General features: G+C 45.0%; 1 protein-coding gene and 2 non-coding genes across 3 annotated transcripts; all 3 read left to right on the top strand.

Moving 5' to 3' along the window:
• Positions 1-10,978: 10,978 nt before the first annotated feature.
• dctn3 (dynactin 3 (p22)) lies at positions 10,979-14,692 on the top strand. Its single transcript, XM_048994143.1, has 7 exons — positions 10,979-11,211; positions 12,034-12,118; positions 12,233-12,319; positions 13,075-13,158; positions 13,250-13,308; positions 13,435-13,494; positions 14,363-14,692. Exons 1-7 carry the CDS (start codon positions 11,110-11,112, stop codon positions 14,447-14,449), a joined length of 564 nt encoding a protein of 187 aa, XP_048850100.1. The 5' UTR covers positions 10,979-11,109; the 3' UTR covers positions 14,450-14,692.
• A 2,174-nt stretch (positions 14,693-16,866) lies between these two features.
• On the top strand, positions 16,867-16,938 carry trnap-cgg (transfer RNA proline (anticodon CGG)). Its single transcript has one exon. It is a non-coding gene; the product is annotated as a tRNA-Pro (tRNA).
• Positions 16,939-18,281: 1,343 nt separating this feature from the next.
• Positions 18,282-18,353, top strand: trnap-agg (transfer RNA proline (anticodon AGG)). The gene has a single exon. It is a non-coding gene; the product is annotated as a tRNA-Pro (tRNA).
• Positions 18,354-18,498: the final 145 nt, after the last annotated feature.

The following is an 18,498-nucleotide window of genomic DNA, read 5'->3' as shown; positions in this document are numbered from 1 at the left end:
GTAGAGTCGAGCTCGAGAAGGTAGGGTCAGAGTGCACTTAGTGGAAATGGACCTGAGATGGTTTATGTTGCCCTGAAAATCATAATCCACAAATTGCAAATACACATGAATTTGCCTGCAGCGTTGCACAATAAAGTCAAATCACAACAAATGCTAAGGTAAAGAATGACTAAGCGTTCCCTGGCAGAAGCTGAATGGGCTGATCGAACCGTCACGGATGGACGACTCAGCACAAAATTCCGATGGCTGGGGCCCCTTCCACCTGCTCACCTGTGACGAATAATGCCCCAGTCACCGTGTTAAAGGTTGTTAGGACCAGGCCTGAACTGCAAGCTCTGGCCAATTAAGTTTGCTCCACCCGACATGTGACACATCAGCTTAGGCATGATTGGCTAAGTTATAATTTGCTCCGCCTTGCAGAGCATCCAATCCCATAGCTAATCCTGTATATGTGACCATGTTGGTAGCTTTGTGCTTAATTGGATTTGCTTTCTATGTCTATCTTACCAAAGGCATATTTCCTAATACCTTCCTCTTAATATTATATTGGGACCTAATCAAAGGTGTAGACCTTAACAGTTAGACTAGGCACTGTATTACATGAAGGACAATGGTGATTGGCTAGTTCTGGCCAATCAAACTGCAGGTCTTCTGCTCAGAGAGCTTGTTGTTGAGTGAAAGATTAGGTTAACTCCGCCTACCTTGGGTAACCACACCTAGTCGTCCACTTTTTTGGTCTTTTATAATATAATTCCACTTAAACTCGAACAAAAGAGCGCGAAACGTTTCATTTAAAGACAGGTAAAGTCGCAAAGCGGAAGATCTTAGCACTCCAAATCCGGGTCACTGGTTTACGTCATGAGCAATCATCTGCAAGAAGAAAGGCTTTTAAATGATTTTTTTTTAAATATACATAATTGTTCCGAGGCTTTTTATTGCCACAAAAAACGTCCAGGGGGAACATTTGGTGTATTTATACCAATATATAGTTTCTGGAAGTTTGAGTTTCAAATGCGACGCCCCCTTCTCTCCTCCTGCAAGGTCTCACGGTCCATCAGAAATGTCTTTATTGCATCCTGAACAAAGGCCAGATTTTCCTGGTTGCTACAGTAACAGGGAACCCAGGGGCAGCAGACCAGACCTTATTTATTACACCAAAAATCTGTCAAAATCTCTAATGCTGCTGAAAATCTCCCCTTCAAACGTATGTTTCTCCTTCTGAATAGCTGCAGAAATATTTTAATAAATGGTTAAAGCATCCGAGAGGCTGATGATGTAAAGCCATTTTGAATCTATTTCATCAATAGAGAGTCGATTAATTCTTGGAGAACTGTCACCTTTTCTGAATAAAACCTTTTTCACAATTTGTCCATCTTTAACCCCTCCTCCATATTTGTCTACTTCTGCGTTACAACGGTTGCTTAGATTCTTATCATAGAAACGGTGACTAAGGAGAGGGCACTTCGGAGCCGGTAATTATCTCTGCCCACTTTCTGTTCTCAGACGTCGTCATGCTGCTGTCGGTTTGTGTCATATTCCTTAAAGCGTTTTCTTTCTTTCATGTAGGCTGCGCATTTCTGATGTGTGAATAATCGGGAGATCGGGACAATTCGGAATGTCGCAGTGTGTCTCTCCGGTTGATGGCATTCCGTGAATAGAAGGTCATCGTGTGACAAATTGCGTGTAATATGTCAAACTTCTGTGTCACTCGGCCGCTGCATCCACGCCTGGGCGTGACTGTTTTCACCAAGAAAGGGGCTAACCTCTGAATACGAGCTGTCACTCTGCAGATCTGGGTCCGGTTGCCATTTTGCTCTCATTATGTGTGAAGTGTGCAGCTGTATTTCAGTCGTTGTTCAGGTCTTGTGAAGAGACAGCGACTCTTAAACTCTGAGAAGTTGAGAGGGTCATTCTGTTTCAGTCTCAGTTTTAAAAGTTAAGTGAAATTGAGTGTCTTAAAGAAAACAATGCCTTTAAAGAATTACCATTTATAGATTTATTTTCTTAGCTCATTCCCTAAAGAATGTAATTGCGCACAAACAGACGCGTTCTGGGCATAAGCGCGTCGACTCGCTTCCAGTCGTGTAAGTTGGTCTGTCTGTGAGCCTGAACAGGTCTCAGCTTTGCACACGCCCACACCAAAAACACACAATAGCCACCACTGTTCCCCTGACAGGGGTTCCATCCAAACGACGTGTGGTGTTATTTCAGCCCGCCGAAGCTGCCATGCTGCCTCCTGACAGGACAGAGGAGCCAGAGCCACTAAAGATAGCCTCAGATGGGACGTCACACATGGACGCGGACGGCACGCTGCCCCCCGGTGGCTGAGTAATTAAGTGCGCCGAAGAAGGGCACAAAAGCGCTTCCTCCCCCACTTTCCTGACCTCCTAATATAACAAAAGACTTAGAATAGTGTGGATTTAATGCCACTTTATGAAATACCACCACAATTACTGGAGAGTTTCTGGCTGTTGCTGGTGTGGGTGGGCGGGAAGAGGGCAGTGACCTCAAACCCCCATTTAACTCCTCTCCTGTTACCCTAAACCCGGTGTGTCACCCTCTGCAGCCAATGAGAGCCGCTGATCCCGTGTAAACATGATGCCAGCACATGATGTTACCAAATATGAGGTCATGCTGTTCTTGATCTCAAATGAAACATAATGATTATTAACGTGCAGAATTGACGGTATAAGTAGTGCAGGTTCCACACAGCTGAGTCAACCAAACCCTGATTATAGATACATAGATCTGACCTGTTTTTGTTCACTTTGGTTTCGCTACCCAGAATGCACTGTACAACACGTGCACCTCCTGCACGTCAGACTTCCTGTACCTGCTGTTTTTTTGTCAAACATAAATTCCTTTATATTGAAGGGCAAGCTGCAGGAATCAGATTCTGAAACATGTGAGCTGTTTTGATGCTTTAAATAATGACTCATTAATTAATGCTTTTGATGAGTTTATCCACTATCATCCCACCCAGGGTATACCCCCACCCTGGTGCCAAGGCATCCCCCCCCAGCCCTGACCAGGACATGCAGATAGAAGATGGATGATTTGATGCATAGTGCATTTTAGCATGCAGTGCACGCAGTGATTTTTGTACAGTTATTAAAGATTTAATAACCATTAGACTTAATAGACTGGGCTGGCGGGTTCTTCCAGAGCTTTCCGTCATCCTTTACATGGCATCGTAGCTCAGTGGCATCCCAAGGTACCATTTCTAAGGTGATTTGTTTCTCTATCACGCCACCAGAACTTGTCTTGCAGCTAAATAACAAATTAGTGCCTTTTTTCTTAATCAAGAAACTCTGAAAAAGTGAACTTCCCTTTTCTCGGCGAGGATTGTTGCCATGGGGACAGTGGCGAGTGCCTGTGTCTTTCTGTGACTGGGCAGATCCGCTTGTGCGTAAGAAATCAGCGAGGAACGTTTATATAAATTGAATTGGAAACTCCCCTCTCTGACGCACGGCGAGGCAGACGGGCAGCTCGGGTTAAGGAGAGCTGTCAGCGTAGGAATGTGTCCTTATTAGGACAGCTGGAGCTGGTCAACAGAGCCGAGTAATTCAGGTCCAGAGAGTAACAGTCCAGACCAGGATTTTGTTTCAACCAGCCAGTTGAGTCCTCTGTGACTGTGACTCTTTATGCTCAACTGGTTGGTTGGAGCAAAATCTTGGTCTGAACTTTTACTCTCTGGACCTGTACCACTGTACAATTTTACTAAGCCGTTGAAGGAATGGAATCAGTCAAAGCAGGGTCAAATTGTTGGATGGATGGATGGATGGATTTTTCCCTTATTTATTTAACATTAAGATTAACTTTATTGATCCCAGAGGGAAATTCTGCTGCAAGAACACAGACAAGCATGCATATAGTGCAAGGACAGTAACACAGTGCAAACAGATTTTTATAAGCAAACAGAACACAGATGAATGAAATATTCCAAAAAAACTGAATGCCATGCTAAATATTTGCATGACATTGATTTAGAGGATGGGGTGCAGGTCCCTGCTCAAGGGTCCAGTGAAATCACTCTGAGCCAGTGTCCTTCCAGTTGAGCTTCACCCAGATAACGACGCCTTTGCAGCTGACGGACAGGCTGCATGCACTGGAGCAGACTAATATGTGACTGACGGCTGAGGGGGTGACAGGCTGCATGCACTGGAGCAGACTGATATGCGGCTGACGGCTGAGGGGTGACAGGCTGCATGCACTGGAGCAGACTGATATGTGGCTGACGGCTGAGGGGGTGACAGGCTGCATGCACTGGAGCAGACTGATATGCGGCTGACGGCTGAGGGGGTGACAGGCTGCATGCACTGGAGCAGACTGATATGCGGCTGACGGCTGAAGGGGTGACAGGCTGCATGCACTGGAGCAGACTGATATGCGGCTGACGTAAGATGTGCTGCGATTGTGTAAATACACTTACCATCACCTTTTTATGCAACCCATTTGTACTTCACCTGTAATACAAAAATATGGGAAAATTATTATAACTAGTTATTATTTGGCAAGTATTCTTTGTTTGAATTTTTTCTATGCTTTTCAGTTTGTGGTATTAAAACTGTGTTGATCTAGACTGATTATTAAATATGATTTCCGGCTTTTATTAAGCATTTTAATAATAGGATTTTAAGCACTGGGCTAGATTTTAAAATTGTTAAAATATCTTAGGCAAAAAGGGCAATTTATTCAAGCCAGGAAATTATACTGCGACAGTCAGACCTCTTTACCTGCCTGAGGGGTACGTCTGCCCCCCACTCGCCCCGTGAGCAGATAACACACCGCACCATCGATCGGGCCGCTAGGCTAACGCGGAGCCTAATTAATGAGTGAGCGTCGCTGTGTCCCTCTAACACACTGTGTGATTCTTGGGCGATGGAGGGGGGGTGGGGGGGGTGGTTGTGCAAGTTAAATGTCAGGAGCGTCGTACCAGAAAACACTGTTACATTGTACTATGTAGAGTTACTGCTTATGGAGGGATTACGGTAAAATTCTAACCTGATGGTGACCATGCATTGGATTAAAATGCACACATGCATAGTTCTGCTTAGATTACCATCTGATCATTTGCCCCTCCTCTCCCCGCCCCTCTCCGCCCCCTTGTTTCTCCCTTACAGTCTGTCATGATTGGTGCCTGCTTGCCTCCTCGCTTTTGTACGGGTACCTTTGTGCTAAGAGTAATTCACTCAGGATAACAGCATCTAATGAGATGAGAAATGAATAGCAGCAGTCTCAGTCCCACAAGTGGGCACCCCCCACATCCCCCCCACCCCCAGCCCCAACCGGAGTCTGGCAGAAATTTTCCCAGTACACTCCCTGTTTTGAAAGACTGCTGGCTTTCAGGTGCATGCTGGGACATCTGCATACCTGCTGGGAGTGAGGCTCTAGTTAATATGCATTTTGTGGGAGGTTGAGAATGCTGGGAAGAGTCCACCATTGTGGTGCATGCTGGGAGTATTCTGCCACTGCAGTGCATTCTGGGGAGAGTTGGTCATTAAGTTACTTGCTGCGAACAGCCCACAATTTGGTGCCGTTGGTGGTGTAGTTTTAGTGAGAAACTTTATTGTAAGTGAAAAGATCCTTTACACAATCCGCACAGACATTTTGAGCTATTTGCACATGCAGCTCGAAAGGCCTTGCATGCAGCGAATGAGACTCAGACTCGAACTTGTAAAAGGCTCGGAAGTCTTAGGGCTTCTGGGTCCGGGTTCGGCAGGCGGCTGGGAGACGGGAAGGTGCTGCCGTGCCGCTCAGGAGTCATCGGAGGATTGTCTCACTTCTGCCTCAAGTCATATTACTAAGTGTCAACCTACGAAGTTTCTGTGACAGCAGAATAAACGTTCGAAGAATGCTTAAGTGTAAATATTTCAGCAGTTTTTAATATTAAAATAACATAAAACATTGACTTTATAAAGGAGTACATATAAGGGCAAGCCACGCATCGACCTGGTAACGGTGGGCGGATTGAGAAACTCCAGCCTGAGGACTCGGGATAAGAGGTCGTACCTGAGCGATGCCCAAATGCAGCTTTAGAATGGGGGTGTTCGCCCCCCCCACTGGATACGAATAACCATGAAGAGATAAACCCGCCTGACCTGAATGGACCAGTGATAAACTCTGCTGGCTTTGTGCTCTATATACGCTGCTGCCCTTGATGCATTATCATTTAAATTACTGCTCTGGTGCTGCACTATAACAACCTGCCGGATTGTAAAAAGCGATTCCTTCTTGTTCCGGCACAGGATATGGCTGAAGGATGTAGCAAGTGAGGTAGGTCTACTCCACAAGGCAGCAGCTGGACCCAGGGACTTCTGAGATGTCCTTTGTTATTATCAGATTATTATCAGATATCCTATGTGTATCCTGACAAGTCAATGACACTGAACCCGCAAGACCTTAAATGAAGCTTCCGTTTCCATGCCAGCGGTTCCCAACCATGTCTGGATGATAAGTCTCAGTCTGGGAGGCCAACAGACAGCAGCAGAAGATCACAGTAGACCAGCCAGACATCGCCTGCTGATATTTGGACCTTTGGTGAGTATGTTCTGGAAGGGTGGGCAGTCCGTTAACCTTTGACCACGGAGGGTTTTTTTCCACCACAGTCACCGCATTCGGAAAGATGCTTTATAATAAAAAAAACAGAAGCCGAAGACCGTCAGCGATGACATCATAAAGAGGACAGAGGGATGAAGCTCAAGAGAGGCCTGTTGTGAGAAACGGGGGTGTTTCTTTCTTCTCATCCGCTTCCCTCGACGTGAGGCTCGGCGAATCCGGTGCCCCGGTCAGCATGTCCTAATAAAACCGAATTCCCAGTCGATGACTTTTCAACATGCCTCTTTGTTGTGGCCCCCGTGAGTCATCGTGACGGTGAGTAAGGACTCCTACACAAGGGATGCTGGTGCACACACGTCCGCGTGCACAAACAGACCTCTCACGCATGAACGGCGCCGTCCAGTCCTGTACTTACGCCTGCAGGCCGGTAGCTAGGTCATGTGATCACGCTGTGCACTGTTTCACGGACAAGGCGAACTCAGCACTGGGGGGGGGGGCACGTGGGATGACGTGGGATGGTGGTTAAAAAGCAGAGCTTGTGTCCAGATGGTGATGTGTTCTAATTCTGTTCTTGTGAGGAAGACTTGCCGCAGTGAATAACCAGACCGACCTTGAGTCATTTCATCTGTGTACGTGGAAGGTGTCCTTGCAGGAGAAACGAGACTTTTATTTTGTCTGGGGGGCCAAATGTCAGAGTGGTGCGGAGGCTGAATGTGTCCAACACCAGGCATGACAAAACCGATACAAAAAAAAGGTGATGGGCTCAGACAGACCCTCACGCGCAGAGACAAGACGGGTTAACAGAGACAAATAAAGGTCATAAAAGAAGAGGGGCAGCCCTCCACCCATCACATAGGGCTGCCATCCCCTCCCCCACCCCCCCAAATTTAATTCTCTATCTGGGTCTGTAACAGCACACACACCAAACATAACACAAAGCAGCCACTACAGGCCACAGCCAATAGGGAGACAGTATCACCCAGCACCAGCTACAGGATAACAGCTCAAGTGCAGTTACACGCCTGACAGACTTTACCTCGTTTCTTAAGTAATGTTATAACAGGCGTCTAATTAGTATGTCTGCAAGCACATGCACCTCCGAAACCATCATTCCCGCCCCTATTATTTAATAGTGTTATTTTAAAAGGACGGCGTCAACACATTGCGCATTAGCGCGACAAGCCGATTAGCATATCTCACTGTCAGAGGGCAATGAGAGCGATGTCCTTTATAACGTAAGCATGAGCTCACGTGGGTACCGGCTTTGAATTTCCTCCCTGTTCCTGCCGTCTCACAGCTCGGTTAAACCGAAACTGTTTCTTAATTTTTCGTGCTCTCATTTTCTCTCCCCTGTATAGATAGTTTGTTAGATAGTTTGTGTTTTCCCCCTTGTAACGCATTTTTAATTATATTTCTTTATGGTTCTGAAAATGGGTGGATGGATGTTTGATTGTATTGATTGCCTGATTGATTGCCTGACTGATTGATTTCCTGTCACTACAGTAGAACATTTTCTTGTACTGGTTGTTTTTTGGACTTACCACTGGCTTTCAGTCAAACCTGGTGAAACCTCTAAGAGACAAAGAAATTTCTGGAAAGCTTTCTCGCATCTTTTAATGTCTCCCCCTGGGGGGTGGGGGTTACCAGGTGTTTATTCTCAGCTTCTGATCGGCCCTTCAGGGAACAAGAATGGCATCCCTGATTTTAATGTGACAGCGGACAAAAATCGAAAATCGGAAGTCGCAAATGAGCTAATCATCAATTAGAGGTAAAGGTTAAGCTGCAGCGAGCTATTCTGAGTATCTGACACTGACGTTGGATGACGAGCGAGTCTGGGCACTGATACCTCATTTGCAAAGACTGCAGTGGACGGCAGTGTGAATATGAATGAGCCTTGAATCTTTAATCAATCTGTGTCAGACAAGGAGGGACATGTCACATGTGTTCTGGAGACTCAGCATGGTTCTGGGACATTGAGGACCAAGCTGAACTCCCAAAAACACCAAGACAACTCTCCTGGAGAGTCTCAGTCCACAGGAAGCTTGGTGAGTCACTGCATGCTTTATCACGACTCTGACCTGTTCGGATACAATCAGTGATCCAGACCGGAATTTTGAATTCAACGCAATATCAATATTTAAAAAAAAAAAAACAACAACATCAGTTACTAGAATTAATAAAGTAATTGAATCCTGTTTCGCTCATATCAAGTTGTGGCATCCAAGAATTTTCAGGTACAAACAGCAGACATTCTAAACAGCAGGGAGATTTATCCATCTTCTGCCACTCGTCCAGGGATCTGCAGGGATGCCCAGACCTTCCTCTCTCCATCCTCTTCCTCCAGCTCCTCTGCGGGGGACACCAAGACGGTCCAAAGTCAGCTGAGAGATTTAATCTCTCCGCAATGTCCTGGCTCTGCCCTGGGGTCTCCTCCTGGTTGGACGTGCCCAAAGCACCTCCCCCCACCTCCACCCAGGCGTCCTGATGCTCAAACCTCCTCAGCTGGTTCCTTTCTATTTTAAGGAGCAGTGACTCTACTTTGAGCCCCTCCCAAGGACTCAAACCCAGACAGCATTCATTCCTGTTTCATGTACCTTTTGTTCAGTACCCAGAGGTGATGACCATTGGTGAGGACAAAAACATACATTAACCTGTAGATTTATCCATCCATCCATCCATTGTCTATACCCAGATATCCTATGCAAGATCACGGGGGTCCGATGCCTATCCTCCAAGCTATGGGCACAAGACATAGGTAGGTTTAGGATTAGTTAATAGCTTAAAAAGTCCATTCCCTGAGCAAAAGTCGCGGGATATGATGAGCTATAGGCTGAATATATGAAAAATATATATTATAACTGAGTACTGTCACACTGGCAAAACAGAGATGAACAGTCAGACCTGCCTGATCTGGATTCTGCGGCTGTGCTTTTACTGTGGTTTCTAAGGTACATAATCTGTCACAGCCAGCCAGCGGACGCTGCCATCTTTCACACATAAGGCACCCTTGGTCACAAAGGTCAAAGGTCAAAGTCATGTGTTTGGGGCAGAGTGGAAGGTAGCAGGGAAGACTGTTGAAAAAAATTATGATCATGTCTTGGGGGCCATTTTGAGCAAACGGTGGAGCAACAAGCCGAGGGCATGCTGGGAAGGACTCTCCTGTCTGACCCTGTTGTGTCTCTTATCTCCAGATGGACGGATGTCTGATGTCAATAACAAAGTAACTCCTTAATCCAGGATATATTAAAAAAATCACATTAGATCACCAGGTTAGACCGAGATAGATCACTAGAGCACATACTAGTTATTTTCGCCCAGAATTACTTCTGTTTATACCCCCCCCCCCACACACACACACCTAACCTGACACCCCAACCCCCAGCAAACAGGAAGTCTCTCTTCAGCAGACACCCTTGACAGGCTTTTATTGAAGCACAAAAATAGGCGTATGTGTGCAGAATGGAATAGGTGCCTTTCAGAGAGGAAAATGAAATGAACTGAATTAGCCATTACTGAGCTACTAATGCAGGCTCCCAGTGCATGGGCCAGTGTGAAGTTTGACATACATCGCCTTGGAAACGCATTGTGCGGGGAGAAGAGCGTGACCTGCAAATGACACATTAGTGACTGATTCTGATCATCACTAAGAGTGGTTTCTTTCAGCTAGCTAATCTCACTTAATGTGATGTGTAAGTCATACTATTTTCCGGTCGTACCCTCAATATATGGATGCAGAAGTACGACCGGAAAAAAGGTGACAGTCAGGAACCTTGTATGTTCCTTATTTGCCGCCCCAGCCCCGTGCACTCACCTGGTCCCCCTTCGTAGATAAGACTACCACAGTCACCACCATACTTCCAAAGTAATAACGATTACTTGGATCTCTATCGCCACCCGATGGTGAAAAGTTGTAAAGACACCGTGGCGGATATCTCACATGAGCAGCATTGCTCTGCGAAGTAACGGTCCTTTTGTTTCTTTGATATGTTAGACTTCAAGCAGTGAATTAACGAAGTCTGTCTGTATGTGTTGTGTTTACAAGAACGCTTAGTCTTTTGTTATCGTTCTTGCTATTCATCATCGTATATGGGAGGGGGACGTCAAGCATGCTGATTTCTTTGTTTTTTTTTTTTACGGAAAAACGTTATTTCCCGCTACACTAACCGTCGCCCCCCTCACAAAGTGCGTTGGTAAATCAACGTTTTGTACGATGCATTAAGCGCAAAATTGCACTAAGCTGTCCAAGTTAATTTAACAATCCCCCGCATTCAAATTTCTTTTGCAGAAGTGACCTCCTAATGTCACGTCAGAATTAAGCACCTACTGTTTTATTATAGTTACAGTTGCACCCGACACCTCTGGCCAGTAGGCGGCGATACGAATTCAACGCAGATATTGGGCTAGGAAAACATCCGAGTAAGAATCAGGCTGCAGAACCCGGAAGTAGGTCGTCGGGATTGTTTATCGGTCCACCATCTTTTATGCGATACTATTCGTCTGCTTTCTTTTCACTGCGCTTTGCTGCAGCTTCCTTTACCTGTCAGGGCTGGGATGATGGAAGGGTGTGACAAGTTTCAGGACTTAGAAACGCGCGTCCAGGAGCTGGAAAAACGCGTGTACGGGGAACGGGGAGGACGAAATAAGACGTTGAAGGTAAGGCGAGCTCGGGACAGCAGCGTCCGTATGTGTATCTGCACATCTCGCACTTATTTGAGATCTCGCCCTGTTCTTTAAAAGAAAAGACTTCGACAACGGTTATCCATGTCACGCTGATGTGTTTTATGTTTCTTATTAGCATAAATAATTATTCCCAAAGTGCAGATTTGCAAGCGAGTGTGTTTTGTGATTAGTTATTTCCTTCCATCCATCCATCCATCCATCCTTCCTTCCATCCATCCATCCTTCCTTCCTTCCTTCCATCCATCCATCCATCCTTCCTTCCATCCATCCATGCTTCCATCCATCCATGCTTCCATCCATCCATCCATTTTCTCTACCCGCTTGACCCTATGCAGTTTGTCTGTCATGTTACTGTGTGTTAGTTCCTATGTTCGTCTGTTTGTCAGGGGTTATTTATTTCTCGATCATGCCTGAGATGTTTTAGGAATAAGTGGGTGGTCTGTGCGGTGACGGGTGTTGTCACGTCAGTCATCCGAAATATTAATAAAAATGTGTTGCTTTGTACGCCTGAATCATGAAATGATTTGGATCTTTTTAAGGTGTTTCAGATGGCACACGTCTGTGTCGGACTGAGTCACAAAAAGTAACGTTTCCATCTTTCATGGATGTGAATCGCAGCTCCAGCAGTGGGGAAACGTAAAACAGTACATGTGGGAATATTTTATCATCCAGATGAATAGTATAAATTATTAGACGTTACATATTTTAGACTTTAACGTTACAAATAATAGCATCTATTATGTAATAGAAGGAAATATTAATTTATTAATATTTTTCTTTTTTTTAATCCATTAGCTTGCCGATTCGGTTACGAAGATCCAGACAGGGCTTGCAAACACGGCCAACAAGAGGGAACGAGTTAAAATTTTGCACAAAAAGAGTTAAGTGGCATCCAAAGTACATTTTTTAAAATTTGCATCTTTGCTGCAGATATGCTCCAGCGAGAAACAGCCCATAATATGTCAAATAAGTTTCCATTCATCTCTTATTCCAGTTGAAGACCTCATGAGGTATTTGGACCCACAATTCACTGACAGCATTGCTGTCCCTGACTCAATGAAGCTAGAATTCATCTTAGCTGGTGAGTAATGCTGCTGTAATTCATAGTTATATTTAATTCACTAGATGAGTATGCCACTGATTTTGACTTCCGGTAACTAGTCAGTGTTTTTAACCATCATGCCACCTGCTGCAACTAAGAGGGCCATATGGTGCTACTGGAAAACTTTAAAATTTATTCCAGTTACAAAAAAAAAATTAAGTTTCTCCCATTTACCCCACTTAGTCCACACTTACACACTACCACATTTGATGTGCACGTTCACGCACTTAACGCAAGTATTCAGTGGTGTCCCGTTCCTCAGATAAGCAGAGTGCCCCTTATCCACACTTTGGCAAATACCACATGGCAGTGATCTTTGGCTGAGTATATAGACCACAATGCACTGCTTAGTGAAAGCTAATGTTGACATCAAACGCAAAGAAATCTGTTGGTTAATCCAACATGCCTCCGGATAAGTTTCAGTGCGCAAAGTTGTATGATGACTTTTTACATGGCCTAGGCTACAGTGAAGTACAACCCCAAAAACAACCAACACAAATGAAAGCATAGCTACAGTGTGTCTCTTGTTTACCACTTCAGATATCAAGTGTGTCCCATTGGTTTCCAGAAATCCCTGCACACTTAAGCTTTTTACATACTCTTGTGCACTTTGCGTCTTACGTCAATATGTGTCACCACAGTGTCTAGTATCTCATTACACTTGTCCTTAAGCGTGCCGAATGGGACAAAGCCATCGTTTATCGTTTTTTTTTTTAATACTCCTGCTCACCCAGAGGAACAGTTCCTGCTGTCACAGGCTGCTCTCCTGGAGCAGGTCAGCACTCTCCAGCCCCTCCTGGACAGCAGCCACATTAAAGGTGAGCTCTGAATTCAGGGCGGACCCTGTGTGTCTATATGTGTCAGTCAGTGCTGTTTGGCTGACTGTCCAGTTCACTGACCACTCCACAGCTGTTCCGGAGCATGCCACCAGACTGCAGCGGCTCTCCCAGATCCACATCAGGCAGCAGGTATGGCTACACACCTGCCCGCTTGAGTGTGTGGTTTCTGGTTGCCGGGGAGATCCTCCATGGCATCGTTGTGTTAGTAGGACCCCAAGACAATACTGTGTCTGTGTGCCTGTGTGTGCCTGACAGGACCAGAGTGAGGCACTTTCCGAGGAGGTGAAGAAGCAGTTTGAAGATTACAACAAGACAGTATCCTTTCTTAATCCCAGCAGACTGCAGTAATGAATTTCGCAGTCCAGTGTACCACCTTCAAGTTCGCCTAAGGGATGAAACAGATTACTGAGACATACACATACTTGAGTGTTTTTAAAAATGTCTCTCTTTCTATGCGTCGGCATTTTAGGTCACCGAAAACGTAGCATTTGTAAAATTCCTTCCTCCGGGTAAAGATTTTCAGAAGTTCCATTTTCAGTGTGGTCGTGCAGATTGGGAAAACGGCGTTTATGGTTTGTAACGTCGAATTGCGCACCGTTGTGCACTTTGACAACCGAGTTTTCGCCGTCCGCTGTTTACGTTGGCTGTTGTTAGCCTAGCAGACCTGGTAATAAGGCTTCTGATTGGCCAACATGGCTTCACGGTTAGAGTTATATCGCCCCCTGTTGGTTTGGCATGCTCTTGACAGCGTGTTTTCATGTGGACAGAGAATTTTTTTTTCATTACGGAGGACGAAAAACACCATTTTTAAAATACCCATGTACATGTGGACAAAGTCTGAGTATCATCAAAATGCATACTGATGTCAAACTGTGTAATTTTTCAAAACCTGAAAGGCTAAATAAGAAGCTTTACAGTGGGGATGACAATTGTTCATTTTAAGTTTATGCCGCTGAACACTAGGACACATTGTAAGCCATGGCACTGAGGGTCCCTTACAGAAGAGTTTCCCAATTTGGTCCTCGGGGATGCAGAGTCGGTCCACATTTTTGCTCCCTTTAAGCTCCCTGCCAGACTGGGAGGGAGCAAAAAGCTGGACTGTCTGTGGGTCCCAGAGGACCAGATTGGGAAACAATCTATTAACGGGTTGATTTTGCCACTGTTCTTCCTTAACCCAGTGCAGATGTTCCTGCTCTCCAAGCAGTTCACCCAGTGGGATGAGTCGTTGCGGCAGCTAGAGGGCGCCAAGCAGGTGAAGCCGGTGGACTAGCGGTGGGGGCTGAGCAACCGCCACCTCAGCCTCTGTCACCCACTGCCCTTTCGACCCCCACCAATGCAAATCGCTGCAGCAAATAATGCAAACCTGGCAAATAAATCTCTGCAGTCAGTATTGTTTCTGTGCAGTTTGAGTAAGTCTTTTAATGGGCAAATATGACATGTTATTTAAAGTAAATAGGCATCAGATCTGTTTACCCTTTGCACCTATTCATTAAAGTGTGAACGTGCACGCTGAGGCTTGTGATGTCATATTGTACTCCTGTAATTCTATTTTCTCCTAGGAAATCTCCATTTCAGAGTCTCATCGTTGAAGTAACTCTGTAATCTACAGGTTCCTGTCTGTATGCTGGGGACCTTTTTACAACGGCTTAGCGCTTCGACTCGTATCTGTTCAAAGTAAATCTTGTACTGGAAATACAATAACGTATGTTGGAGAATTATACAGAATTATTTTATTAACAACATCCTAACAATAAGTGCTGGTTTCTCCAGAATGCAAGTTGCTTTGGATGAAAGCGTCTGCTAAATACATAAAATGTAAATGTCATGCAGGTTTGAAAAAGCGGGAGGACATTTACTGGTTGGCACCACTAGGTGGTGATACGGTAAACCCCAATATAGTAAATCGTAGGCAAAGTACTGGTTGAGTTTTTAAAATCTCTTAGACTGGCTTGCTGGTCTAGGCGTATGGTTCTCGCTTGGAGTGTGAATTGGTCCTGTGTTCAAATCCCAGACGAAACATGTGGTTGTCTTTTCTCTGAATAACAAATATCTATTCACTTTCTATTGCCAGTTATCCAGGACAGGATTAAAAAGATAGAGCTGTTGGCCCTACATGGAGAATCAACTTGTGCCACATGCAGGGGTTGGACAATTACACTGGCCAATAGTGTTTGAGGATTCACACCTATTTATGCACGGCCAGGTGACCAACCTTCACTGATCACACATTCCATCAGTAAGAGAAGAGGGTGAATGTTGGATTAGCAGAGCAATAGCACAGCTGTATATAAAATACTGCAATCCACACAACATAATGGGAGACATCAGAGTTCAAATGAGGACAAACTGTTGGTGCGTGTCTCTCTGGTACATCTGTGACCAGCACAGCAAGTCTTTGTGGTGCATCGAGAGCCACAGTATCCAGGCTAATGTGTGCAAACCACCACAAAGGATGGACCACATCCGACACGAGTAACTGAGGACCCAAGAGGAAGCTGTCTGACAGGGAAGTCTGGGTCCAAACCCGGATTATATGCAAAATACATAAAACCACAGCTGCCCAACTCACTGCAGAATTAAATGCAGACCTTGACTCTCCTGTTTCCACCAAAACTGCTCACCAGCAGCTCCACAGGGCCAATATTCATGGTTGAGCTGCTATAGCCAAACCTTTGGTCGCTCCTGCTGATGCCAATTGTCGATTTCAATGGCACCAGCAGTGCAAATACTGGGCTTTGGACAATGTGAAACATGTATTGTTCTCTGATAAGCCTGCATATCATTGATGTTATGTATCACTGGTGACAGAGTGGTTTGATGAAGACAAACTTCCTCCATGAGGGATGATTCCCTAAATTCAGGGTTAAGGGTTTTGCTCAAGGTCCCAGAGGTGGGACTCGAACCCTCCATATCTTGGTCTAGAAGTAAGCATCCTAGCCACAAACGTTTCCCTCCACCAGCATCACAGAGTGTCTTGACCACTGTTCAGAAAGAGGAACAACTCAAAATCCCTCTGTCCATTTTACAGGACTTGTACCTGTCATTCCCAAGACAAATTGATATATATTGGTCGCAAAAGGAGGCCCTACACCATACTAATAAGTTATTGTGATCTAAAGATATTTCAGCTGCATTGTCTAGCCCCTATAAGTGTCAGCCAGCCCAAAGGTCTCTGTATAGCATCTCTCGATCTATATCTGGGAGGTGTTTGATTACTAGGCAACAAGTCATTGCTGTATACATAATTTATAGTCATATATCCACCTGTTTACATAGATATAGGCATTTCTTCTGATTAGCATTGTTCTTACTATCGCAACGTCTATTAATACATCCATTTATGTTGTTGACTAGTACAATGGGTTACGTCCAGACTGCCAGCCTGAGACATTTCAGCATCTCACGCCAGTTAAATTCACATGCTCAGGCATATCAGCCTGTGTAAATATACCAAGTACACGCATAATATATTAACAGAGATTAACATCGAGAGTCCCTTCATCCCCAAACCCATTGTGTAAAGACGCCACTGACGTTCATAATTTTTGCACTGGGGGGCAAATATTAGTGCAGACAGGGGTAATAACGCATAGCACCACCAGATGGCGATAAGAGTAAAAAAATCTCGTATTTCAGTATAGGTAACATATAACACGGCATATTGTACCCACAGTTGCGTTATGTGGTGGCTCGTTGGTCTAGGGGTATGATTCTCGCTTCGGGTGCGAGAGGTCCCGGGTTCAAATCCCGGACGAGCCCTCTTTATAACCAAACCCACTATCCTCCTGTCGTCTTTAATATATCCATCAACTCCATTGGCCTGCTGCAGTTTGTGTGGATGTAGTTAAACGGGAGGGTCAGTGTCGGATAGCGAGGTACTCTGTGTATTCGTGTGTTCGTTCGCAGGACCTTTGCCAGTTATCAACGCCTCTATAGATACGTGAATATACTGCTTTTCATGCACCAATGCAATGGGACGGAAAGTTGCTTAAGTTTTGCGTGGAATATTTCGATATTGTAATATGCCGTAAGGACTCCAGAATTCAGAAGAGCCTAAGGAAAATGGAGCTAAACACGAGTCAAACGCAGGTACTCAAAACTGAGCAGGCTGACATGACCAGTTATACAAGCAATAAGTACTAACCATGTGTTTGGCCCGTATTAGCAGAGGCGCAACGACAGGACAGCAATGGCCTAGGGCACCGAGCTGGGGGGGACCGAGGGAGGGCGGCCGATTACGTAGTACTTTGCCGTGACAGCCCTGCTTTATATGCGTATTCCGTTTTTCATAAAAGTGAAAATAACGGTCTGGAACTTATGACATTGTCCTTGTGTATATTATTAATTTACAGTTCACAGTAAAATAAAGGTAATACATTTTATCATGCCGGGTGAGGTGGAGGTCTCCATGGAGTTTTTTTGCCTATGCCCCCCCCGAGTCCCGAGAATCGCCTCCGCATACTATCGATGTGCATCTCCTCACTTTCCATAAACATAAGAACGAGATCACGATTCTTCTGTCTTCACCAGTAACCAAAGAGAACCTGCTTCTTCGTGCAACAGTTTATAATAGTCATTAAACGTTAAAATGTGCATCAACGATAAGCAAATACAACAACATTATATTTAACCAGTTAGGCTACTGGATCTTCCCCTTAGTGGATAGAGACAACAGGTAAACATGCTACATTTTGTCAAAATCTTATAAATGAACCAAATAAACTTCCATCCGATGTTTGAAACGATGCATCCCGAGTTCATCTTAAATTGTATCCGGGACGCTCTTTTTAATTCGGACCAGTCGCATCGAGAACTTTTATGCCAGTGCACCAGTGCGAATCGGTGAATCTTACTATCCCGACTTCCTACATTTGCCCATTTTGACAAGAAACGCTGTGTAATTCACGTGATCGAGGAGGCATCTAGAAGGTATTTATGAAAGGTAGGGCGTAGTTGTGAGAAACAGTTCGTCTTGCCGAGTGTTAACTACTGCCGCTAGGTGGCATTAAGTGACACAATAGAAAGTCCTGAAATTTATAGTAAAGTGTATGCAACGTGGCGAAGTGCTGGTGTAGTTTCCAGTAGGAGTATCTCTGTATCGTGGCTCGTTGGTCTAGGGGTATGATTCTCGCTTAGGGTGCGAGAGGTCCCGGGTTCAAATCCCGGACGAGCCCTGATTTTCTTAAGGATATTCTGTGTGTTATCTGTGTGTTATACTCTGCATTCCTTAGGCCTACCTAGCATAAATGTTTTACTGTAAACTGTGACCAGGTACCCATAGCTTCTGATTTCGCTGTATTTAACCCATGTGGATTACAT

The sequence above is a fragment of the Brienomyrus brachyistius genome, chromosome 23, assembly GCF_023856365.1.
Source record: "Brienomyrus brachyistius isolate T26 chromosome 23, BBRACH_0.4, whole genome shotgun sequence".
Classification (NCBI taxonomy): domain Eukaryota; kingdom Metazoa; phylum Chordata; class Actinopteri; order Osteoglossiformes; family Mormyridae; genus Brienomyrus; species Brienomyrus brachyistius.
Note: the sequence above shows the minus strand (reverse complement) of the source record. Positions and strands in the feature narration are given on the sequence as shown.

What these genes read in the sequence shown, in the direction of transcription:
- dctn3 (XM_048994143.1), top strand. Translation starts at nt 11,110, where the DNA reads ATGATGGAAGGGTGTGACAAGTTTCAGGACTTAGAAACGCGCGTCCAG. An exon ending in TAAAATTTTGCACAAAAAGA is followed by an intron (nt 12,119 to 12,232) that starts GTTAAGTGGCAT and finishes CTCTTATTCCAG; the next exon opens with TTGAAGACCTCATGAGGTAT. An exon ending in AGATCCACATCAGGCAGCAG is followed by an intron (nt 13,309 to 13,434) that starts GTATGGCTACAC and finishes TGTGCCTGACAG; the next exon opens with GACCAGAGTGAGGCACTTTC.